Genomic DNA, 26,723 nt, shown 5'->3' with positions numbered 1-26,723 from the left:
CAAAGAACACACACATTCTCACCTTCCACTGGTGGTTTCCAGCTATAGTGATATTTTCTGGTTTAATTTGTCCAGGTGTTGGTGAGTTGAATGGAATTTGTGTTGCTTACAACATTAAATATGAAATTTTAACAAGATTAATTCTCAATTTATAAGTCAGCTGTGCACCTGTGTGTTCTGTGTGGGCTGGTACAGGCACCTCTAATGGACGCTAGGGATATAGTACTGCGGCAGATGTAATTTCACACAGGTGTGTTGGCTTTGATGTCCAATCAAACTTTTGGACTTCTGTGGTACCTGGTGCATAGTCACACTTTTCAGGAGGTACACAACACGTGTCTGCGACTCTCTGCAAAACCACTTTTGCAGAAGATGTGCACAAGCTTTTTCACACAAGTACAAACTATGCATAAAAGTCTGAAGCCATGCTAGCAGCTATATTATACTGTACTTTCTGCAGGTACAGAGTTGCTTGAGCTAAATGCTAACATACTAACCTACTCACAATGCTAACCTGCTGATGTTTAGTTAGTAGTCTTTACCATATTTACCATGTAAGTTTGGCATGTTAGCATGTATGTAGCATGCAACATTTGCTAATTAGCACCAAGAACAAAGGAGGTTGGTGTGATTAGTTTTGCAGGTTTTTTGGTCACAAATCAAAGTCTTGGATAAATTAAATTTTGACCTGAAGATGGCGCTAGTTAAAAAGTGTTGATTCCGATATTGTCTCTGAGAAAACATGTTGCTGTTGCACAGTGTTGTAGTCAAGACCATCTAAACTGAAACCGAGTCATGACCAAAAGCGGAGTGTATCAAGACTGAGACAAGACCATAACTTTGAGGGGTTGAGATCGAGTCAAGACAAGGCCAGACCAGTGCGAGTCCCACACTGAACTTTATGTGTGTGAATTTTCCATTGTTTTCTGAGATACAACATTCTTGAAATAAAATCCTGAGTCCTCTTTGTCCAATAAAGAGACAAGATCGAATAAAGATGAGGGCTGAGAGTTTCAAAAAGTGGACCTGTCTTGAGTGCTACAAGATTGCTGTTGTATTTCTTTAAATGCCAATATTTAGCACTGTGAGCAACATAAACCAAACGTTATCACCACCACTGTGTCGAGGTGGAGGCAGAAATCTTAGAGATGATATCTCAAATCCTGGACAAATAAAACCAACCACTATTTGACTAGTTACCACCAGAAACCAGTAAGAAATCCTGTTTCTTTGGACTTTGGGTGAACCAATTCTTCTTGATCTGATTGTTTAGACAAGAGCCTACCTGGCTGTAATGGACTCTTGCTGCTGTGTGTGGAGCTGGTTCTGGACGATTTGGAGGATTTGCTTTTGGTAGGCCGTCGCCTCCTGCCAGTCAAGCCTATCACTGGAGGGAGCACTGCAGGTGGAGGAACCTACACCAAGACCAAAGAAACAATGGTTGCTTGCTACGTATTTTTGAAGATGCTGTTTGTAGTATGTGTACAGATGTGGACAAGGTGAGTTACCTTTCCCAGCCTGGTGAAGAGACGGTCTATTTCCTCCTTCTGGCGGGAGTGCAGGGCCTGGATCTCTCGCATGTGCCTGGTGGTACAAAGAGGGAATGAAAAATATGAGGAATAAAATATTGACAGGCTAAAGAGAGAAAGAGATAATGAGGGTGAAGAAGCGAGGGAAGAGGAGGAGGAGGGCCAAGTGTTCTTGGAAGCGCTTAACATCCTTTTTCAAGAAAAGAGGAAGAAGCAAGAGAGAGAAGTAATGAAGGAAAGTGGGTGGTTAACCTCATTCTTGATGGCGAGGAAAGAGGAAGAGGAGAAAAGAGAAGCAGAGCGCAGCCTGCTATTTTTGGGGGCACAGAAGAAGAAGACAGCAAAATAAATCTAATGAAGACGGGGTGAAAGAGGAGAGTGTTGATAGGACAACAAATGTGTCTTTCTCTAAGGGATAATTTACTTTTCTCTGAGGTGGCTGACTTCCCGTTTGAAGTCCTCGTCCTCAAATTCAGAGTCATTGTCACTGCTGATGTAGGAGTTATTAAAGGAGTTGTTGTTTAGACTCGGCAGCGAGGCTTTATGAGTCGAGTCTGGACTCAAAATCTGCACAGGATTACTGGGTCCATTAGCAGCCTGGGCAGTGGCGGGTGGAGGGGTCTGCTTGGGCTCGAGGCTCTGCTCCTGGGCACGGCTCACTGAGAATCTACCAACACGGGCCTCTGTGTTGGTGGTAACCTGAAATAACAGTAGATGAAATAATGAACGACTAGAAGTTTAGACAAACAAAGGAGTGAAGGACTGGCTGTTTTTCAGTTCATACATGTGGCAAAGAAACCCCTCATCAAAAACAGGAAATACCTGGAAGCGCCCGATGGTCGTGGTGGGCTTAGGAGAGGGGCAGGGCGAGGTGAGGGGGGAGGGTTGGTGGGGCACTCCTAGAGTACGTTGCGGGAGTCCATCCACAACATCTCCTCCTTTTCCTCCTCCCCCTTTCAGAGGAGACGAGGAGTCCTTGTGCAGTGTGTTCTCTGGGCTGGAGAGAGTGGAGGAGGACGAGGAGGAAGAAGATGATGAGGAGGAGGAGGTGGTGGAGGAAGATTCAGTGCAGGCCGGGCGTTGGACAGGAGGTGCTTCAGCAGCCAGTGACACCTAGTCAGTGAGAGGGGTGAGGGAATAGGGATGATGTCACGGAGAAGAATAAACAGGCACACAGTCTTACTTAGCTGCTGATCATTTTGATTACACAGGGAAACACAGAAGTGAGTATATTATAGACTTTTCAGGCCTAGATTAGGGATGAACCGATTTATTGGCAGCTGAACAGCATCAGTTGATATTTGCCGTGTTTGATGCCATTGACCTACCAGCAAATAAGATGATGTTTGCTGATGGCAGTGGCCGATGTTTTTCTGTTGTGTCGTATCAATTTTGCACAGGCTAAAAAGCAGGGCTAGATGGCTAACATCATCTCAGGGACAACAGAAAACGTGTTTGGGATGAACAGAGATCTTCCCCAGGATGGCGTCAAGACAAAAGGACGCAGTAAACTCACTGTCAACGTAGTAGTGTTAGCTGTTAGCAGCTGGTGACCGCAACTAACTGCTGACCGAGGTTGCACTGAGTTACATTATGATGCGTTCAAGCTCTATTCAGTAAAAATGAGTCTTGGGCAAAGGTAAATCATAATGTTATCGTGATGTGTTCAAATGTAATCTTGTAAAAATTTGTTTTTGGTAAGAAACTTGAATAAATACAGTTGTTTAAAGGAGAAATTTGTTGATTTTTTGTTTTACAGCAACAATAAATAGATATTAGAGAGGGAATTCCACTGTCACAGAATTACTGTATATCTAGTAAAAATGCTTTTGAAACGGTTATTTAAGAAATGTTTTTCATGCAAAGAAAGATATCGTAAAGTTTGTTTCAAAAATGTGTATGATTGAATTTGTTCTCATTCAAATGTAGTGTAATCAAGGGCTTAGTGACTCAAAAAAAGTCCAGTTATTTTTTCATAATGTAGACGTCTTTGTTTTCCTGACACAAAAGAGGGAATAGATAGCAACAAAAACAAAATAAACAACAACAAATAACCATCGGTATTGGCCATTGCCAAAATCGTTATTTTAAACATCGGTATTGGCCCAGAATTTCACAATTTGTGCAGCCTATATTTATGATGTCACCCTTAGATCGATAGAAAAGGAAATGCATGTATGATCTGTAGTAGGGCTCCGACTAACTAACATTTTCACTGTCAATTACTTAGCTTTATATTTAGCTTTTTACTTGGCATTATTTTCTTGAGTAATCACTTTGTCGATAATATGTCGGAAAATACTGAAACATCCCTCATGTAATTTCCCAAGAGTCCAAAGTGACATCTTTAAATAGTAGTTTTATCTGACCAACAGTCTAAAATATCCAAAGCTGTTTAGTTTATTATCATGTATGACAAAGAAAAGCATCAAATTCACACATTTAAGAAGCATGAAACCAGGTGTTTTGCCTATAAAATTACTAAAACAATTATTCAGTTATCAAACTAGTTGTCAATTAATTTTCTGTTGATCTACCAAGTGATTATTCGACTAATTTTAGCAGCTCTAGTCTTTAGTGTGAGGGAAATCTTACTTGAAATCTTCCCAGTTTAATTCCACCTGCAGGATGAGAAGGAGCAGTTGCTTCCTCCAGAGAGAAAGGAACTGAAAGACAGATGTTACATGTAATAAACAGACACATAAAACACAGATATAGAGACAGATAGATTAACAGATTAATAATATACATACTTGGTTGTCCCACTGAAGGTATGCTACCGTGAGAGGCCTGAAGTTCAGCATGAAGAGAAAAGGAAGTGGGTGAGAACTGAGCAGTGTCATTGAATAAGAGCAGTATATACCATGTCATAATATCCAAACGTGTGTGTTTACCTGTGTGTGTGTGCTGACAGGAACAGTCTCTGGGCTCAGCGCTCTCCTCAACTGAGCGTCCAGGTCCTCTAAAGGCTGCTGGGACTAGAAAAAGACAAGATACTCTTTTAGACACACACAAATAAGCAAACACACACACTTACACACACACGCAGGGTCAGCCACTGACGTTGATTAGCAACACAAACACAGAGCAGCCTAAAGCACACATATATGGTGACGAGAGCTGGAACATATTTGTTTTACTGACATTCAGCAGCTATGAGTATGTGTGTATTTTAGAAGGCAGAGCATGAGAAAAAGTGCTTTCCTTCCAAGTTTAATCAGACCTCTCTCCTGCGCCAACACACACACAATCACAGATACAGTGGTGTGGAAGGCAAAGAAGGTATTCTGTTCTCCTGAGCCAAATTTTTTGACGTCACCTTTGTTAAATGTTGCTGTTGTCCCTGGCTTCATATGAGTAGAGGAAAAGTCTGCTAGCTGCTAGGCTAATTTATACAATGTAAAATGCTATAGGCTTGTGCTAATAACATTAGCATGTTGTATTTGTGGGAAAAATGTGTCCAGATAAAGACAAGTGTTTGTCTGTGAGAGCTGCGAGTTATAGTGAAGCTGATTTGTGTTTGAAATTGTCTCTATTTAGCCATGTTTAATGTGTTTTTAATGTGTGTTTTGGGTGAAACCCCACCATTGACCAGTGTTTTGGAGGTATAACTGCAGAGTGACACAGACACACCACCGCACAAGTATGTGACGAATGAAACCCTGGCTGTCCAAATCTCTGTTTTCTGAGACTGTCATCAGTACACTAACATTTCAAGGCAGAAACACTCAGCCATGGCTTAAACTGCTTATTTCCCTCATGATATGTTTTGTAGAATATAAAAAACACCATATGGACGTGTTAACAAGGCAAAAACTTGATTTTAACCGGAGGGGGTCTTTGACTGAAATGAAAAAATAAATCATTAAAATCAAATCCCTTGTGAGCTTCGACTGCAGCGGGATTATCTTAATCGAACAGGACATGTCTCGCCCATGAGAGTTACATAAGGAACAAGAAGGGAATGCTGGTGACTTGGCAGCTCGGATTTTTAATAAAAGAGCTACAAGTCATATCTCACTGTTCAGTGGTTACATGGACGGACTATTCTTAGACGGCGGCGTTCACAGCCACAACAAAACAGTCTGGAAATCAGAGTCAGTTTGATGTTGTCTCTTCCTTGAGGTACCCGGTCCACAGCCTGTCTGCCTACAGCCTCTGTCTCTCTCTGTCCATGTCTCTTAAACAGCTTCTCTCTGACCTTACTTTCTCTTATTATCTACCATTACTCTCCATTTAAAGTAAAAGTATAGGGATTTCTTTGTAGTTGAATGCATTTATTTGATGTTACATTGTTGAGCCTCACTGTCATTTATTCTGTTGTGTTTTCAGCTGCGTAGGAAGTAATCTTCTTTTGAAGTACGACGTGTTCATGATGGAGATGAAACATAATGTCTGAGTTTCCTTTCAACGTCTTGTCATATAGGGTTTCACAAGCTATTAAAGTATTCAATAAGCACTATACAGAAGCAGCACTATTCAAACACAACAGACGCAGCAGAATCAGTATGCACGCAGTGTTTCATTGCATTAGAAACAAGACTCTGACGAAGAGCAAAAAATAAAACACCTGTATTAGACAAGGTCCAGGGAAGGATGGCAGGAGTTCTGAAGGAGGAGAACTGGCCTAATCCCAGAGACAGAGAGGTGATGTAAAGACAGAGTGGGAGAAATGAGAGAGAAAAGATTTGTAGAGGAGGTTACAAGAATAGTGTTCGTTGTGGAGAATGTTAAAAAGAAATTTTCATGCCAGATGAGTGATAAGGAGAGTGAATAGAAACAGTATAACCTTTGAAAGTGCAGTACTGTAAATTACCTGAGCAGTTTCTCAGCTGACCACAGAATTAACTAAATAATAAAATGACTAGTGCTTTAACTAGATATAAGTGACTAGTATTGCAAAGCTGAATCACTCACCGGTACCCTGGATACAGGAGTTTTGGATGGAGTGGTCTGGCCAAAGGATGAAGCAGGGATGACTGAAGAGACTGGAATCAAAGTCAGTAAGCAGCATTATTAAAACACGGGTTAACTGGCACTACCACATATGCAGAAACACATATATCCATCTACATACCAATTGGCGCAGGGGTGGATATCGGTGTTCCAGGGCCCTGGATTGGAGCAGGTGACCCCAGTGACAGGCTGGATGGGGGTTGAGGAGGATTGACCGACTGGCTGGAGCCAGGTGTGGTGACAGATGTGCTGGAGGTAGAGCAGGGGCCCATTGGGGACGAGGTACCTGCTACGGAGGCTCCGGAGGCAGGGTCAGCAGCTAAGATGTCTCCCTGGGTGGACGGCACCCCTCCGCCGAGATCCATGAAGAGAGACCGCAGCTTCTTCTCCAGAGCTTGGATGTCGTCAGGTTTGCCTTGGGACTCGGTGAATGCCTCACACCTGGGAAACATATCAATCAGTGTTTGGTGATTTACCTAAAGCCTCTGAAAATTTAACTGGATAAATCCTGATAAGTACACAGACGTCATGACACCTTTTTCTAAGTGAGACCTGCTCACTTTAAACCAACGAGAAATGTCTACCGAAAACACAAACACAGAACCAACACTGTTATTACATAGAAAAATAAGAGTTCAAGTATGACTCAAGCAACTGTACGAGAATTACAAGATCTTGGCTGAAATGCTTGCAGTCTAGAACTGGAGAAATTACGGTTTAAATCAGAAACTGTCTGATCAGAGAGTACCTAAAGGAGAGCTTGCAATCCATGCCAGCTTTAGCACTTATGCTAGAGATGAAGTGGCAACTTTGGCTGAAAAATGAAGCCAACATGGCAGTGCCAAAAACTGCAGTTCCTCTAATGGCCACTTGAGGGTGGCTCCAAGAACGAGTCAAACCCCATAGACCCCCATGTTAAAATGCCCAATTTTAAAGCAGATAGTAACATGCAGCCTGGTACAAAAACAGTTTTGGTCTCTATAGCTGATTTCCCCATTTATGACAACTGTACGGGGAGTACATTTTTAAATAACTCACCCGTTTAAATGTTATTAAGGTTTAAATTTTTTTATTAATTTAATTAATTAATTAAATTTAAATACTTTATTACTCAGGTCTGAAAGACACACACATGCATATACAGGACCTATACATGCACAAAGTGGAGAGATGTCAGAGTGAGGGGGCTGCCTTGGTCAGGCGCCCCGAGCGGTTGGGGGGTTCAGTGCCTTGCTCAAGGGCTGGAGGGATGGACCCCTGCACCCCCCCGAAATCTACGCCTGTGTTCAAAGAACTCAGATATTCCGGGGGTTTTTTGGGGGCAAAATACATTTTGTTTTAATAGCTTTAAGTCGGTTTTTCACAAGCAAAAATTAGCATTAGCATTACCATAACTGTAAATGTGCCGTGCTAACTATGCTAGCAGGTAGCGTTAGGGTTAATCCGCCCTCTCGTCCAAATTTGGTCACTTCTGGCTCCAAAAATACAGGATGACAACGGCCAAATTCAAGGCTTCAAATTGGGAGTCCACAAACCAATGGCTGACATCATGGTGGATACTTCCATTATTTCATACAGGCCATGCTACAGACACAATTTAGTCAGTACCAAGTCCTAATAAGTTAATAAAGTGAACATCTCTTACCTTGCATCACATTCCCCACAGTGTGTGTGCGTCTGCCCAGGCAGGGCTGCCGTCTGCGGCTGGGAGTGGACCAAGGTCGGTTGGACTGAGGGAACATTGGTAGTCACTGGCTGGAGCCCCACAGCAGAGGAGGTGGAGGGAGGTGGAGTGGAGTGGGAGATGGCGGTGGAGGGAGCAAGCTGGGGGCCTGGGATGGCAGTGGTGGGGATGACAGTGGAAGAGAGGGAAGGAGTAGAGAAGGAGGTGGAAGAGACTGAAGGATGATCGGCACAGACTTCACTGGCTTGAAGAGTGGAGGAGGGAGGGGAGGATATAAGAGGAAGAGCCTGGCTGGGAGGAGGGGAGGAGAGCATTGTTGGGGGGATGCTGGCAGGTAGTAGAGTAGAGGCAACTGAAGTAGCAATGACAGCAGAGACAGTTTGAGCCTGAGGCTGGGTGAAAGCCTGGGGCTGGATTTGTGCTTGCCCCTGGACCTGCACCTGTCCCTGGGGTTGGGACACAGCCTGTGGAAGTGCCTGCGACTGAAGGATGGACTGGTTCACCACAGTGGGAGGAGGGGACGAGGAACAAGGAGGGCTGAGACACACAGCAGGCATAGAGGAGGGGGTCGAGGAGGACGAAGGGGGAGAACGAGTCGCATCCAAGACCTGCTCCTGTGCCTGGTTTAAATTAGTGGGAACAAGTCCAGCAGTGGGATCTGCAGCAGGAGTGACTGTGCTAGCCTGTGCAGGGACAGACGCTGCTGCAGGCTGCAGAGGAGGGTGGGTGGAGTGGATGGCAGGTGGGGCAGTGCTGGGTCCGGTATCGAGCTGAGTCTGGTTCTGTTTGAGCTCAGAGAAGGCTTGTTGTAAGCTGATTGCTCCAGCAGACTGGGACAACCCAACACCTTGGCCGGGAGTGTGGGATGGAGCTGGAGCTGCAGCTGGAGGAACTGGAAAAAAGAGACACTGTGTCAATCCCCAAAGTGTGTCCTGATCTTTGACCTACAAGTACTTATATTTGTTTTCACTGGGTGTTATTTTCCACACAGGACAGGTCATATGTAGCGAACTTTCAAAGGGGGTACAGTAGTCAACATTGAGCAATATAAACTTGGTTAAAATTTGATTTTGGGGTTACAAAGACGGCTTTCTTGTGGCAGGTATGTCACTAACTGTCAATTTTAGCTTGTTAAGAAACATTAAGGGTTTACTGTGGTGCCGAACAGGGTTAACCACTTATGCGGCTGTCTATCTTAAGTCTAGTGGTTCTGATTGGATTTATCCAAGTGGTTTCCCTCTGGTAACAAAATATGCCACTGGATCCCTTTTGCGTTATTCAGAAAATTGGGAAGGACTAAGCAACTGCTTTAGTTATTTCATATTAAAAAAAACTATTATTTTGGACACTACGTAATGAAAAAGGTAGTTCTGTTATGTTATTAATATACACGCAACATCCAGATGAAGGACACAGCTGTTAATATTCCAGTGTTCTACGAGGAGATCCTAAGGCAAGGATACTGAATTTGTTTTGCAAAATGTCAGGAGGCCAGGGGCCAGTTAATTAGCAAACATTACCAGTTTACCAGTATATATAATAACTGAACTGCCTGTTTTCAACCCTTCAACGTTTGATGTCTTAACTCATCTTTGCTAAGAGGTAAATCCAGTCGCAGCAGCCCTGCACAGATCAGGTGCACACACGGGTGTTTCTAGGATGTAAGGACATTTGGGGCTTAGCCTGAACCTCTGTCAGGGGGCGTCCAGGGTATCTTCCCCAGGCACCTTTTTTTGGATGAACAACTTCTATTGTGACGCTTTTTCATGCACTTCAAACACAAAAACAAATTTCCGAAACAACTGAAACAACTTATTTTCATTGTTGATTGGAAAATGGTCGCCGGGTGGATTTGGCCCACAGGCTGTAAGCTGAGTATCACAGTCCTGTGGTATCAAATTAAATAAATGCCAATGTGTTATTGCATTTGGACAGAACACTCGAGCAATTTCCTCTAAAAGCATTACAGCTTAATCTGATGAGTGTGTGTGACAAAGTACACAGTTATTTAATGTGCATTTGTGTGTGTGTGTGTGTGTGTGTGTGTGTGTGTGTGTGTGTGTGTGTGTTGTGTGTGTGTGTGTGTGTGTGTGTGTGTGTGTGTGTGTGTTTGAAGTGAAATTGCAGAACAACTCTTCTTTTTTTTTTTTTACAGCCTCAGCCTTATCTTAATATTTCTTTTTTTTTTTTTGGCCCTCAAAATAATAATTCATCCAAATATGATTTGTTTTAAGCCCCAAATTTTTCAGGGAAACATTAGAGATCATTAGTGGAAAGGCTGTACACAAACCTCAGCTGCACTATACTTTTTTGGAAACAAAAACAAGCTGCCAGCTGACCTTTGAAGGTCTCACACACACACACACACACACACACACACACAATCCTTACCTGTTTCAGTTGGACGTGCAGGGGCAGGAGGAGACGTAGGAAACATTTGTTCCTTCAGCCTGGCTTCAGGTACGGGGCTGACGATGAACCTCCGACCTGCTGAGTGGACCACTTGTGCTGTTGCACTGGGAGGCATGTCTGTCGATACACAGCATTGTTATTTGTATTTCTATTCTACAGGCAGCTATGTTTGAAGCTTTACAGAGAAAATATGGTAAATCACGGCGTGGAAGTTCTGTCCTGTTTACAGATTTTGCAGGAACTCAGTGACACAGACAGTTAAAGTCAAGTTTTATGGTTGCATGTGCCGCCCTGGTGCCCTGCTGGTACTCAAACTGGTGCCTGTTGTTATTCTAAGGGTTTATATTTTGTTATTTTTACCTGGCATGGGGACAGATATAGCAGGAATCTGCTGCGCCATATCACCTGCCATCTGTAGATCAACAACACAACATGAATTTACACTGAAAGATAGATAGTGTAGAGAAATAAAGGCGTGTACATAAGCAGCTATTTTAGCATTTTTCTACCAGAAACCGACACCAGCTACCCCTGAAAACACGAAGAAAAGCCACGATAGAGGGTGTTGTATTTACCTGGCTGTTTGCATCTCTCTCCAGACCCTTCTCATCTGCGTTCTCTATCACCTCTCTGACCTGCTCAATGAACGACTCCCTCTCACTCTCCAGGATGAACTCACTCTGGACCTGCAGTGAAAACAGTCAGATTAGAATGTGTGTGTATAATATGCAACAAAAACAAAACCACTGTCTGGGTTATGCTTCCTGTGCCAGTGCGTGGCCACAGAGGTATAATTTTGGCTCCTGTGGGAACCTGTTGACTGCTCTGTCAATGAAAGCACAAGGACAAGAGCTCAGCAATTATGTGTATTTCAGTGGTTTTTGGTTACTAAGAGTAGATAGCACTCACACTGGCATGTGAAGCATATTCCAGCCTTTGTGTAGAAATTTTAAAGGGGACCTACAATGCTTTTCCTTAGGCTGCTTTCAGACCTAGAGTTGTCTTGCTTTGGTCTGAATCAAGGACTTCTTTTGTTACAAAGTTGAATAATTGCCTAGAGTTGGTTCGTGTTCTCACAGCAGCATTTACAAGCAGACCAGATCAAATGCCTTTTGCGAGAAAGCTGCTCTTGAGACACATATGTCGCACGTGTGATGGAAAAAATGTTTGTGCGATGAATTTATTTGCCTAGTAGCACACGTGCGACAGACTGCTTGCGAGCCGCTTGTGTGTGGTCTGTTCTTTTCTCGTTTTTTCACTAGACAACAAGAGCGTTCACTTCCGTGCATCGTTTGGCAGCCAGGTGAGTTGGTTCATTAGCGTAATGAACGGAGGGAAAGCTCTTGTCATCGAGTGTCTTTGTCTCTGTGGGGGAGGCGGGGCTATGGGCTACACACACACAGTGCGATCATTGTGGGGGGAGACGAGGCGGAGAAAAAAAAACAGAGTTGAGCGTAAGAGAAAGACATGGACCTTGTTCCTAAACCAAACACCATGGCCCCTATGTGGGAGTGTTTTGGATTTAAACCAAATGACAGAGGGCAGCCCAGTAATTTGGACGAGCCGGTGTGCCGGGTTTGTTCTAAAAACCATCTCAACGAAAAGAGTGAATATGACCAACTTAACTGCACACCTGAGAGTGAGAGACTGACAGTCTATTTTGTTGTATTTATAAGGTCTTTATTTATTTATTTTGGTATTTTTACGTGTTATTTCAGATATTTAAATTTTCTTTTTTTGCATTCCTAAATATTCTTGTTAAATAAATGTTTATTTCTCTTTAAAAGGGTGTATTGCATCATTATGCCTTTATTATCATTATATAAGTTTAAAAAATGGTCTAAAAACAGCAAAATTACAACAATAATAAAAATGGTCTTAAAAGCACAATATTACGCAACATTATCGCTTATCGCAATAATTTCTGACGCAATTAATCGCTCAGCAAAATCTGTTATCGTGACAGGTGCTACAAACTTTCTGGCCTGTGCTACAAAATGATCACACTCTGTAGCACCAGTGCTATGGGCTAAAAAACTTAACGTACAGTCCTGCAATGGAGGGACAACTACACAGGTTGATTTTAGCGCTGGTCATCGTGGACTATATTGCTGTCATTGTTCATTTAAGTCAAACCATACAGTTTGAAAACGAGGTGCGGCTCCAACTAGAAAACAATGTTTTGATGCATTGGATGTGCTGAATGTGCATATTAAGGCAGTACAGGAGGAGGTGCACATTAATAATCCTCCAGGACTGTAACATGCTCATGTTTAACCCAAACAATGTGTCATGTGACTGCAGTTGGTTCTCACGTTCTCACCACAAATGAACTACACCAGGGTTTGTTTGCAACCGGACCGAGACCACCTCTTCAAGAAGGTCTCAGTCCGGTTGTTTTGGTGCACACCTGAGTACGATTGCTGTGTTCACACCTGCCCAAACAAACTGCACTTAGGGGGCAAACGAACTTGAGTCCAGTTGAACTGAATCTCAGGCTTAAGATTGTCTTTAATACCAAGCAAGTGCAAAATAATTAGCCTACACTGCTACATGTAGCTACATGCTAACAACAGGGAAACATGAAGTCTTGGTTTTAGACGGTGTAAATTTCTGCCCAATTTTGGATCATATTCCTGCTGGCACATATCTGATTATAAAGATTTTGGTTTAGAAGTGAGACCCCAGGATGTGGAAGACCCAGAACGATGACCAATCAGAGCAGACTAGGTGTTTTTGGGAGGAAGGCTTAAAGAGACAGGCACTAAAACTGAGCATCTCAAACAGAGGATGGATACAAGTGTTGCAGCACAGACTGTATAGGGAAAATAAAGTGTTTTACGATCCTTAAGCATCTTAACATGTTCTAGTAGAAACCCTAAATTAAAGTATGATCCTGGATATGAACATAATAGGTCCCCTTTAAAATATTATTGCAGTTGGAGGGAGAGTAAATGAACTAAAAGAGTGTGTACCATAATCTGGGCAATCTCCTCAGGGTTGTCTCCATCCAGGTCAAACCTGAAGGTCACCATCTTCCTGTTGTGGGTCTCCAGCTGACACTCTGCTACCCTGTCTCCTATGTTGGAGATCTACAAACACAGAGCACACGTACAAACATGTAAAAACACTTAGAGAAATAAAACTACAGTTAGAAAGAAGGAGAAAGCCTGAAAACAGATGAGTGTTTCAATTAGATGTCGCTCATTACTTTTATTGCCACTCATAACTCTGTATCCACCAATAAATACCAACGGCTGAGCAGCACAAGAGAGGATTTATTGTGCAATTATAACTTTATAGGATTTATGGGATGTGCTATTACATTGAGGACGTTGAGTTTCGCCTTGGAGATCTTCTCATGGCGTGAGCGACTTCGCACAGAACGCCTCTGGTGTCGCTTGGTGGAGCGCCCTTCGTGGCGACCTCCTCCTCCCTCGTTGCCGTCACTCAGGCCTGACATCTCAGAGTGGCCACTGAGGCACGGACGGGAAACAGAGGCCGAATTTAATTAAGGAGAAGGAGGTAAATAGGCACAGAGTGAGAGGCGGCATCACAAAGATTAAATGTGATTGTGTGAGTTTGATTGTGCATGCATTCGTTACCTCTCTATGGATGACAGAACTTGAGGTGGCTGTAGCTGCAACTGGGACAGCTCTGAAGACTGAGAGGCCGACTGAAACACACACAGGCACATGAAAATGCATGCACACACACAGTCGATATGACTGCAATCAACACCAACACCAGACATTTTTAGGCAAGGAAATACAGCAAGAAAGCATGACATATAAGGAAAGTGTGGAAAAAGTAGGAGAGAAACTAACTAGATTGTAAGAAATGTTTTCATGATTGTAAAGTAACAAGTATTTATCCAAATTAAATAATACAGAACAGTCTGAGGCCGAACAACAGTTAAACTAGAGCATGGAACAAAAGGAGCGAAGCAAGAACAGCAACAGAAGAGAAATAGGTCATTCAGTTTCTCCAATAACACATGCAACCCTAATTAAGGTCTTTAAAATGGTCTGACTCTTACACTTGGACCAAAACAGCGACTGATCAATTCTATTAGACATCATCTATTTGTAGACCAATCAAAACTGTTTTTGCAGATGTTTTTAATCTCAGCAAAATCACACCAACAATTCGGGAATCTTTTCCAACAGTTCCTGCCTGATTGTGATTTTTTTAAGTTAATCAGTGTTGCTATACAAACCAAGCCACAAAAGTTACTCAACGTGAAACAACAAGCTGGTTATTCTATGTAGATTAACAGTAAATCATCATATTTTCAGCACATGATCATGGATCTTATTAAACGAGATGAGAAGTTTCAGACAGTCATCATTAATTACCACTAAGGTGCATGTGCTGTAAATGCAGTATAGTGCTGTCAAAAATACTGATTATCAATACACGTTGATTTTGAACAGATTTCAATACTCATTTTCCGCAGTATTAGTACACTTTACCAGCTTTGCTCTCTCACTCTCTCTTATTCTTGATGTTTACTAAGGTCATTCTGCTGTTCTCTGCTACTAGCCAAGAAACGAAAGGTTGACATTGTCATGTTTCAGCCCTGTTATAGTTATTGTCTCATAAAAATGTTAAATAAATGTCCATTTTTTTCCCCATGGTTACGAAAACGTTATAAAAATATCTATATTTTTCAAGGTATTGTATCAAAGTTGAAATTCCAGTATCATGGCAACACTAATGCAGCACCACTTACAATAGGGCAGGACAATTTATCACAGTGTCTTGGATTTTGGATATTGTAAAACCCATAGTGTTGTCTTTTCCTGGTTTTTCAAGGCTGTATTACAGTAAAGTGATGTCATTTTCTGAACTTAAAAGACTGTTCTAGCTACATATTATTTGCGTTTACACACTTGTCAAAAATCTCACTGCAAAAATATTAAGGATGCATGGTAATATCGGTACGTTATTGGTATTGGACGATTTGGGCTTTAATGAATTGGCAAACACTCTTTTTCTTACCTTCCACAATGAGTGAATATTACATACACTGAAAAGTATTGTATTGCATGTCCATCTGCTGGTGCACCATCTCAACAAGTGTATGCATGTTTAACATGATCACTAAAATTAGGTGGGGAAAAAGTGGATATACTGATATCGGTTTCAGTTATTGGTCAAATGACTCGTTACATATTTGCATATCGGATATCGCCAAAAAATCCTGTATCGTTCATCCCTAGTAAATATACAGTACTATTGGTATAAGCACCAAGTGTAAGCCCTATAATATGGTCGCGATGTCGATTCCGAGGTATTTGGTCAAAAATATCGTGATATCTGGTTTTCTCCATATCGCCCAGCCCGAACTTACAGTAACACACGGCTGCAAATACGGATCAAGAGCCTTAGTTTGAGTAATAGGCTAAACAGCTGAGACATCATCAGTTGCTCAGATCAATCAGATTCAAACCTGATATTCGAATTCTTACTGTAGAGTATGCAGTATATAGGGTGTTGTACAAGTGATTTGAATTAGATTTCAAATTTCAGATGGTCCAAACCTATCTTATAAGCCATGGACGGACAGTCTGCCTTTCACTACAGGGCAAAAAAACAAAAGCACTAAAGGATCATAATGTCTATCTCTGTTCAACACGTTATCATCGTCATGGCTGACCAAATTAGATTGCTTTGAGATTTTTTGGTTGGCTTATTTCAGCACAGAAACATTTCTGTAGTCCCTAGGAAGATTTTCCAACAGCTGCCTCTGGGTTTTAATGCAGGATCAGGATCATCTTCTGTTGCACTGAGAGTGTAACAACACCTACTGTAGCCTATTGTATTTTCTGATCTAATACTGCTGTGTCATGTTAACTTGACTACCTCTCATATGAGTCACAGAACGCTTTGCTTCAGTTTTTTAGCATCTAACATTTGAAACCATTCCCTCTTTATTACTGTCATAGTATGAAGCTGATCTAATGACACGTTGTGACAGCTGCACTCTTAATATTTAATGTTTTTAGGGTTCTCTAATACCATTCTAGAAACTGCTAAATCTGATTTCTGACAGCAGAATTTGAAGCTCTGCAGTTGATTTACTCTTGACTGACATTTTTGTGAATGAAGCATTAACACACGCAGACGTCCTCATGAACAGGAGGCATGAAACCAACGAATTACCACCAAGTTGCGCAGTTAAAAGAGATTATTAAATCTGTCTTTGTACACTTGTATGAACAAACCTCACAGAAAAACAGTTTTAGAGTGAGAATACAAAAATGTTCTTGCATCCTAATCTGCAGTCCATCCTGCCTTTCAAATACAAATCTTGGACAAGTAGGAATTCATCAAAACAATGTTAAAAATTATAACTCATGATCCAAGGCTCTACAATACTATTTAAAACACGACCTAGAGCATTCAGCTTTGACGATCCTACATCAGCTTGGTACCTGGGGCAGGGCTTCCATCACATTATCAGGCGGGGTGGTGACTACACTGATGATTGGCACCACGGTGGCCAATGGCTGAGGCACAGGTGTGGGCACACGAGGAGGAGGAGGAGGAGGAGGAGGAGGGGGAGGAGGAGAAGGAGGGGAAACGATAGTAGGCACCACCCTGACAGGGAGTGGCAGAGTAGAGGGAGGGGAAGCCACGGCCGCTGCCGGCATGGAAACAGGGAGGGATGGCGACGGAGAGGGCAGGGTCGCCGAGGAAACGGTAGACGGAGTTACGCTGGGCTGAGAAGAGGAGGAAGGGCCGTAAGGAGGAAGATGAGGAAGCAGGAAAGGAAAAAAGAAAGGAGAAAGAAGAAGGTGGATAAGGCAGAGGATAGGAAGCAGGAACAGGTGAGAAAAGGGAGGGAGCAATGTCAAAGGGAGGATCGGAAGTAGATAAACCCCGGCAATGATCAGATGTGATGAGCACAGACAGAGTCAACGTCAGTCGCCTTCGTAATGGAACAGTGAGCTAAAGATGGTCTTTAGTTTAAATGTTGGTTCACCTTAAAGGCTTCAGATGTGCTTCGGGAGAAAAAAGCTTGTGAGTCTGATGCTCTGGATCTCAAGTTCAAATAAAGACACCAGGAGAAAGAGCCATCCATAGTTCACTGACCCATTACTGACCTTCCACAAACAATTCTTCGAGCAAGACAACTGGAACATCCATCAAGCCTATTAGTGACGGCATGTCAAATTAAACAGCAAACTCTGTGACTGGATGACTGTGTAAGACACACACGACTCTTAAGATCATGCAACCATAGACAACTCAGATCTCCACGGACAATGTACGGCTTTATGGGGAGTGGAAGAGCAAGCAAGTTCTTTGATGGACAACACTCTTAACACCACGGAGACACAGGATTAGAAACCTACAGACAAATGTTTTCTCATGTTAAGGCTTAACAAAGTGATTTAAGGAGCTATGCTGCGGCAAGTCTACATTCACCTCACAGACACTGGGGCTTGTTCATGAAACGTGAGCAGAATGAATTTGTGTGTAAACTGTTGGCAGAAGGAAATTTAAGTGTATTTTGGCATTCATCAATATGTTAGTAGCTCTGATCTTTTTGTAGGTACTAGCAAAATATACACCTGCTTCTGACTACTTATAGTGCTTGTGCAAATAAGAAATGCACATAAATTGCCAGTTAACGGCACCTGTCGCTTCCTTCCAGGCCTTTGATTTACCTGTCCCTGTCACATTACTACTAACAGAAGAAAATAAAATGTTTTTCTCAACCCCACTTCACCTAAAATAACTTCAATCTCAGCGTTAAGACAAGTTTTTCTTCTTCTCCCTCTCTCTTTCTTTGTTTGCTCCATGTTTGCAGGTCAAAGGATGCACCTGTCCATGGTAATTATCACCTCCATATATGGCGGTCACTGGCTATTCACGGGCAGGGATCTATGCCACTTGCTGACAAGTGGGACTGCGCTGTCAATCGACAATTGATTGTCGTTCACGAACATACGCAGGAGCCTACAAATGCAAGTTTTCCATTGCGTTCATGAATCCAGAGATTTTAGTACAGAGGTTTTATATGTGCAAATCTACTCGAATGAGACCCACTTTGTGTTTGTCTTTGAGGTTTAACAAATACGTCAAATGCACTTCTTTCCTCATTGCAAAAGGCAATTTTTCACAAACGTTTACATCCGTGTTTACAAGCTGGCAGTCTCCTTCCTCCCTGCTTCTGTTGGCACATTGCTTACAGCCACCTGTCAATAGTGTGAAACCGTGACAGGACTGTGTGTTGCATCACGAGACAAACACAAAGATCAACTCTCTCCAAAAAAAACCCTACTCCAAAATGCTACTTGAAGTCAAGTCTTTTGATCAGATGGTTAGTAGGATGGTTGGTTCTGGGGCAGACAAAGGAGAACTACTAACATCAAAAAAAAGCTCGTGTATCCAAAGAGCACAAGAGGGACGTCAGAACAGTCACTAACCAAATCACACAGATACACAAGCACTTACATACACACATGGGTATCTGCATACACCCTGATACATAAGGGTACCTTAACCAGAGCTAGCTGAGCAGCTTGGTACAAAAGATAAAGATGTTCTATACTGGGAGACGGACTGAGGTCACACAACTAAACACACACACACCAAATGTACAAGTACACGTACATGCACACAGACAGACAAGCAGGCATGTATAAACACACATAAAAACAAACCCGGTGATAAGTGCAGGCAGCATGCCAAAGAGCGAGCCAGAGAGTGGAAAGAAAAATAGAAGAAACAATCTGAGCTGACAAAGAAGAAGTTTACAGTGAAAAAAATAAGCAATTCAAGACAAGCAAAACATGCAATAGTAACGCATAGGTGTGTGTAAATATGTGTGTGTCCATGTGCATTTCCATGTATAAATATACCTACAATGGAGTGTATAGGGAAACAACACTAATGCCGCATTTCCACTGTACTGTATGATTTGGCTTAACTGGACTGGACTGGACTCACTTTTAGTACCAGGCACTGGTTGCACAAAACATCTTAAGTTTTCTCCTTAAGTATGACATTTAAGGCTTAATTTCTCCTTAGCTGAGGGACAGTTGCACAGAATCCCTTAAAAGATGTCATTAGTTGAAAAAAACCCTTGTAATGCCTGTTATTGTCTCACAAAGTTGGCTTATCTTTAGATAGTGAAAAAATGGCAGAAGAAAAGAAGACAAAAAAACTATATTGGTCAGAGGAGGAAAATATTATACTTCTGGAGGAAAACATTCAGAAAGTACATACTAAAAAGTACATTTGATCCCCAAATACCAGAAAATAGAAAACGATTGTAGGAAGAAACTGCAACGTCTAGTTTAAAGTGTTGTAAGTGTAAAATTAAAAGTGTATCCATCGGGTTCTCCTGGTTTCAGAACCTTCTTCTCTGGGTTTGTTAGTTTTTTTCATTCATCACCATAAACACAATCATGTTGCAGTTAATATAGTCAGAGGTACCTTAAGTTTTTTTTCTACCTTGCTTTGGTTACTAAGGTCTTTTGTGCAATGCTCTAGGGATCTCTTAAGTATAAGACAAAGAGAAAACCATAAATACTTGGGCAAACATTTTGAGGAAACCTTAAGGAGACGACTTCAGAATGTTTTGTGCAACCAGTTTTATTTTGAGGAAACCTTAACTTGGACTTTAAGGAACATCTTAACTTAAGGTGTTTTATGCAATTTGCCCCTTTTCTTTATTTGGTTTTCCACTGTCTAAAATACCCACTAAGTGTAGGCGGGATTCTCAGCTGATCGCCATAGCAATGCTGTGTGAAACTGCCCTGACATGACCTTCAATGCAACACTATACAGACTCTACATTCAGTGATGTAAACCCCGGAGATCTTGCCTTCGGAAGAAGAGCGGAAGAGCCCTGGTTTCCAGTGCTAGGCTGTTTGTAGTCCGCGTGATATTGATCAATCATGTTTGAGCCGGCTGCAGTTGTTGCCAGGTTAAACGCTCCGTGCGGTGAACTAACGAAGCGGAACATAATTGGCGTCACTGCAAACTCTGAATCCATCGCAATCGTTCAGCATATTTACTTATATATAATCGGAAGTCGGAAACAGAAATTCCCCTCCTCCGCCCAAATCAAACCGGAATGCCAAAAAATCGGGGGTCTGCCCCCAGAGGCTGTATCGCCGTCTGCCGGAAGTCAGACGCCGAATACAGCCGATGGGTTCTGAGAATATGCAGACTTCCATTTAAAATCGAGTGAATACAAAAATTGCAGTCGTTATTGACGGCAGATTGGCTATGTAAAAAATCTTGGGTTTGTGCAGGATGTCCCATGTCACGCTAGGTCTGCAGTGTTTTAACTCTACCCTCTAGGTTTGCCTCAGCTCACTTGGAACATCGACCAAGGTGGTACCAAAACAAGTGACGAGTACCAGGTAATATCTTGCCTGTTTCCATACCTTTGAATCTGCCCGCTCCTCCAAGTTGAATGATTTGTCTGGCATCATGACATGAAACAGTGGTCTCTCGATTGAGATAAGTAACGGCCCATCAGCACCACAAGGGGACTAACCCCATCGTCAAGCTTCTTTTGAGCATTGTCAAGTGGTGCACTAGAACCAATTGGGAGTAATAACAACAATGGTGAGTGCTATAGACAAGACAGACACTGCTGTCAAGACTTTTCTAAATTGATACGTCTTCTCAATACCACCTGACATCATAGTTTGTTTTTACTTCCCTTGGCTCCAATCCTAAACAGGTCTGTTGGCATGACTACCCATCAGTGTGGACTTAAAATAACTTAAGATTAAGGTGGATATGTTGGTCTCTAGTCAAGCAAGGCGAGTTCAGTAGCACCGTGTCGTACCATACAGTGGAAATGAGGCATAACAGAGAGTTGTTTGGAACCTGAACCCTGACGTATGTTTATGAGGACTGCACTATAATGACTCAGTGTTTATCGAATAGACATCAGATTCTATTTAAGGATCTGTGTGCAAATGTTTAAGTGCACATAATTACTACTGTATTATGTATGAGAAGCTTAGTGCGTGTGTTGCTAAAGATGTATGCAGACATGTATGGTGATCCTAATATAAATCCTGAACCTGTCTACAAAGAACCAGCGCCAGCTTGTGTGCATTAGGAGTGTGTTCATTAAGTATTATGTTACAAATACAGTATATTTCAATTCGTGGTGCTACTTGACGTACCTGTGAAGACGCCTGCGACAGAGAGGAGTGTGTGGGGCTCTGAACTGATGTAATACTGTGACTGGACGAAACCTGGAGAGAGAGAGAAAGTGTATGAGGCAGAGAGACAGGAAAGAAGATAGGGAATTATTAGATATATAAATATAAACAACCAATATCCTTTTCAGGTTTGGTACTTTTTTAGCGAGTGCAGTTCACAGTCATGTCCTGCTTATAATAACCTGGATAACCTCAAATCCCAGTCATACAAAACCAGCATTAGTTGGAAAATTCCAGCTGGGAAAATCAATTTCCTCTAATAAATTCAGTTATATTGCACCCCCTGTAATGTTAATTTAATGATAGGTTTTTAAGAAATATTACAATAAAAAATATTTGTAAATTGTCAATGCAATAATGAGGTTTGGACTGTTATGTAAACATGGTGAAAGTAATTATGGGAGAACAGCTGTTTTGCTGGTTCAGAAAGAAAAGTTCAAACATTCCATCTTTTTCTGACAACAAACATTTGATCTCTGATTAACATCCAATTTCATGCTCAATCAAATCAGTTTAGGGCTGCAATTAGTTCATCGCAGTAGTTTGTGCTGGGGGCAAACGCAGGTCTTCACAAAGACTGTGGTATTACTGCGGGCAAAGTGCCAGCTCTGTGGGAGTGGTTACCTTCGAGCACAGGCACTTCAAAGAGAAAGCCGACATACAAGTATTGCTGTATAAGCACAAAAAATAGGGTGGAGTTATTTTTGCATTTCATCTATATGGGGTTTGGACTTTAAGGGGATGTGGTATTAGAAGTGGGTGAAAAGTTATGAAACAGGAGAAGAGATGGGAAGAAGTTTGGATGTATAGAAAGTGACTCTCTGAGGTTGTCTCACCTGTTGGGAGGTCCCAGGAGGAGCTGGCTGGGTGGTGGCAGGGACCAGAGGGGGTCCTGGAGTGGGCTGAGGGGTGGGAACCTGAACCTGCTGCTGAGAAACAGATTAAGAGAGAGACAGACAGAAAGATGGACAGAAAGGAAGTTGTAGGATATGAAAGGGTGGAGGACAGGGATGGGAAATCAAGAAAGATTGGTAACAAGAAGAGAGAAAAACAAGAAATAGTCAGAACGTGTTTGTAGCTTGGGAACCAGAACGTACATGAGTGCAAACACAAGGTACTTCTGCTGTTCTCTAGAGGTCAGTTTTAGTCTACGTCTTCTTGTGTATACACACATGCACACAGACAACACGTGTACATCCATCTAAACGGCAACAGATATATGCACACCAATGACTGTACGCATATACACAGTTTGTAGTGTAACATAGCACAGGCACAGTACTGGGGTTAGGCAGGGTGTAAGTACAGGGATTTTTTTTTACATGCAGGTCAGACCCTAAGTGATTGGTAGTGATAATAAGTCAATGAAGCACAAAGTAGAAGCTGGAATACTGACACCAAACACTTAAAACAACTCACAACACTGCTGTTTTTTCCTAAAATATCTGAACACAGGCATCATCTTTGATCTATTTTATTAGGGCTGACGTAGGACATAATATGACTCATTATTAGGGCTGTGACGGCTTGTATTTTTGTACCAAACTGTCATGGATAGCCATATGCCATTAACTACATATGCTGACGTACCAACAAGTGGACAAAGGTGGATTGGCGTGAAATCAGTCACCCTAAGGCGAGTGCAAATACAACACTGCAGCTGGAAGACCTGCCTGCAGGTTCCAAGTCCAGTACAACACCAACTGAGAGAGAGAGTTGTGTATAAGATGAAGATAGTGTGTTGGAATTGCGCCACTGTTTTAGGGTCTCTGAGTGGAAACACAACCAACATGCAAACCCATATTCAATGGCATCACCCAGAGGTGCTGATCACTTGGGTGATAAATGTCTGGATGCACAAGTTTGTTTTTTATTATTCTTTGCATTTTGTATTTTCACTTTCCAAAGTTGTAGGTCAGTGGGCAAAATTCACTTCAGTTCCCAGCAGGAGGATGTTGTCCGTCTTTGACACTTGCATTACTGTCTGTTCAAAACAAATGAAATATATTTTTATGCATATTTTTTTTCATGTGTACTGAACTCGTACGGAAGCATGACTCCTAAACTGGTGTGTACTATTACACCCCTTGTTATTATTGCGGTGGCCAACTCTACCTGTTCCTAATGATAATTAGGTAGTAAAACCAAAAGCTTAAGGGTGCTTTCAGACCAAGAGTTTGGTTGCTTTGGTCTGAATCAGTTATAAAGCTGTATAATTGCCTCGAGTTGGTTCGTGTTCTCATGGCAGCATTTACAAGCGGACCAGATCAAATGCCTGCGCAAGAAAGCTGCTCTTGATTGGTCAGAATTTCCATGTGGGAAAAACAACTACGCAGGTTGATTTTAGCGCTGCTCATCGTGGACTATATTGCTGTCATTGTTCATTTTAGTCAAACCATACAGTTTGAAAACGAGGCGCGGCTCCAACTAGAAAACAATGTTTTGATGCATTGGATGTGCTGAATGTGCATATTAAGGCAGTACAGGAGGAGGTGCACATTAATAATCCTCCAGGACTGTAACATGCTCATGTTTAACCCAAACAATGTGTCATGTGACTGCAGTTGGTTCAGATCGAGGTCGGAACACGTTCTCACCACAAACGAACCGTACCAGAGTTCGGTTGTAACCAGACCGAGACCACCTCTTTAAGAAGGTCTTGGTCCGATTGTTTTGGTGAGCAGCAGATTGTGATTGCTGTGTTCACACCTGCCCAAACGAACCGCACTTAGGGGGCAAACGAACTTGAGGTGGATTGAACTGAACCACACAGGGCAGGTTTGAAAGCACCCTGAAACTGCAAATATTCCTGAGCTTATCTGACACATTACCTGATCACGTTCGTAAAGTTGTGACGATCATTGGAGAATACATTTTCAAAGTAGGTTTAGGTTTTTGAGATATCATCCTGACACTGTATGACGTGTCCTAAACTCTGCCTTTGTTGTGCTTTAATTAGGGTAAAAACCCTGACAAAAACTTTTAAAAGCCCCTAAAGAAAGTTTGAGTGGTCTGAAATGTTGAGGGTTTCCTTTTATTTCCAGTCATGTCAAACGTTGGTATTTTTGATTCCTGACACTGGTGCATTGAGCAGCAAGCCAAACAAAGCTGTACTTTTCCTTCCTGAATCTTTTGAATAATCTACAGCACTGCAGAACAGCAGCACACAGACATCACAACCCTGGCTGTTTGCAACTTCCTACTTGTCATGAAGCCAACCCTCACAAAGTGTGGTGGGAGCTTACACACGTATGTTGCACCAGACACACTGCGACCTACCTTCTCCTAACATCATAAGCAGTCGCATAAAGACAATAAAGAATTTCACAGCACTGAGATCCAATAAGCAAACTGAAGTACACTGAACAGAAAGATAGTAAACTTAAGATAAATGACATGAAAAAAAAAAACAGAGGACAGAAAATGTGAGAAAGAAAGGCCAGTGATCGTAAGTGGTTTAATGTAAACAAAGAAAGAGGTGACACTGATAACATCAGTGTTCTAAGGGTTTAATGAATCTGAAGTGTGACTTTTGATCCTTGTGGAGGAAGTTGATTTTCAGTCTGGGCAGGAAATGACCACACAATATGCTATAATAAAGACCCGACTGAGAGCCAGGATCTTTAGGAAGTACAACACAAAACAACAGAAGGAATCTAAAATATACAAATGAAATGTCTATCTGTGAGGTTACATTGCGAGATTTGTCTAAGCCCCCATCGGTTTTGTTGTATGTTTCTGTGTGTTTGTCCATACAAATCAACAAAGTCTCACAGCTTTATCATACTTTGATTTTATTGGATTCCTACCATAATATTCAATGTGCAGGTGTATAGAATATATGACTAATAATTTAAAGTTTTACAGATACAACGATCACTATTCAAGGTAGTAAATGTCGTCCTAGGACCAAACGGACTTTGGATTTGTATGAGCAAAGATGTGAGTATACCATACATACAGGATACTCCCACAAACACACATTTCTCATATACATTCATATATGAACATACAGACAAAATTTTACTTACTGATACTGACAAAATAAATGAAATACACAACATAAAAACAGACAGGAGGGGGCTTAGACTGCATATAAAGCTGGTACACCAGAGTTTGTCTCAAAGACTTCCTTCCTAATGTTGCTTTTAAAAGAATTATTCTCAACTCACGATACTGAGTCTTATGTTGGGACTTCAAATCAAATGTTTCTGGTCTTGGCTGTGTCCAGATGTAGCTCTGGGTCGTGCCCTCATCTATACATTTTTACTGAGGTCGTGCTGATTTAGGCCCCGTGTCCACCAAAGCCATTTTCCCAGCTCAAAACACCAGGTGCTTCCAAGGAAACGCCCAGCTGGAGGCTTTCAAGAGCACAGTGTTTTTTTTACGTGTAATGCTTTGGTTTGGTTGCGTGTGGTTGCTATGATATGGAATATACGCAGAAATAATAATTAAGAGTACTAGCTCTGGATGAGGGGAAGGCTGAAGCACATAGGGAGAGAAGATGGACCCACTGGTCTGTGTGGGTTCACGACAGGAAACATATTAATATACAGTATATACAGTATATTAACATATTTCTCCTCCATTGTTGTTGTTCAGCACTTGTGCACGTAAGATGTGATGGTTGGTCTCTGTGGTATTTGTTCTTCCACCACCATGATGGATGGGTAAGTAAAAAGTGACACTGAAAAGCACAGTGTTTTATCCAAAGATGAACAATTTTCAACTTTTGGAGCTCAGAAACTAGAAGCTAAACATGCAGCACAGAACACACGCTTAGCGCTTTATCATGCTGCTGGTGTCTGCATCGTAGCGTAAAATATGTAGTGCTCTCATTCCCAAAGAATTAAAAAAATATGCTGGCCTTGGGTAAAAATGCTTTGGTGGACTCGGCCCCTGAAGCTGCACTCTTGACCAACAAATTTTTCCTCT

General features: G+C 42.0%; 1 protein-coding gene across 6 annotated transcripts in view; it reads right to left on the bottom strand.

Annotated features, from left to right (window-relative positions):
- The window catches only part of wnk1b (WNK lysine deficient protein kinase 1b), a 147,923-nt gene that overhangs the window by 20,566 nt on the left and 100,634 nt on the right, over positions 1-26,723 (bottom strand). For 5 of the 6 annotated variants that reach the window (XM_050035747.1, XM_050035750.1, XM_050035751.1 and 2 more), the window contains 19 exons: positions 22,625-22,714; positions 21,750-21,821; positions 14,187-14,257; positions 13,907-14,057; positions 13,557-13,673; positions 11,157-11,267; positions 10,942-10,993; positions 10,561-10,698; positions 8,131-9,061; positions 6,607-6,926; positions 6,447-6,517; positions 6,100-6,156; positions 4,424-4,507; positions 4,283-4,319; positions 4,125-4,195; positions 2,352-2,642; positions 1,954-2,228; positions 1,509-1,584; positions 1,286-1,415 (listed from right to left, as the gene is read on the bottom strand). In XM_050035747.1, coding sequence (XP_049891704.1) covers positions 1,286-1,415; positions 1,509-1,584; positions 1,954-2,228; positions 2,352-2,642; positions 4,125-4,195; positions 4,283-4,319; positions 4,424-4,507; positions 6,100-6,156; positions 6,447-6,517; positions 6,607-6,926; positions 8,131-9,061; positions 10,561-10,698; positions 10,942-10,993; positions 11,157-11,267; positions 13,557-13,673; positions 13,907-14,057; positions 14,187-14,257; positions 21,750-21,821; positions 22,625-22,714 — 3,145 coding nt within the window. The remainder of the gene's footprint in view (positions 1-1,285; positions 1,416-1,508; positions 1,585-1,953; positions 2,229-2,351; positions 2,643-4,124; positions 4,196-4,282; positions 4,320-4,423; positions 4,508-6,099; positions 6,157-6,446; positions 6,518-6,606; positions 6,927-8,130; positions 9,062-10,560; positions 10,699-10,941; positions 10,994-11,156; positions 11,268-13,556; positions 13,674-13,906; positions 14,058-14,186; positions 14,258-21,749; positions 21,822-22,624; positions 22,715-26,723) is intronic. The other variant, XM_050035749.1, reaches the window with a different exon arrangement.

This window comes from Epinephelus moara, chromosome 23, assembly GCF_006386435.1.
Source record: "Epinephelus moara isolate mb chromosome 23, YSFRI_EMoa_1.0, whole genome shotgun sequence".
NCBI lineage: Eukaryota > Metazoa > Chordata > Actinopteri > Perciformes > Serranidae > Epinephelus > Epinephelus moara.
This window is presented reverse-complemented; position numbering and strand designations above follow the sequence as displayed.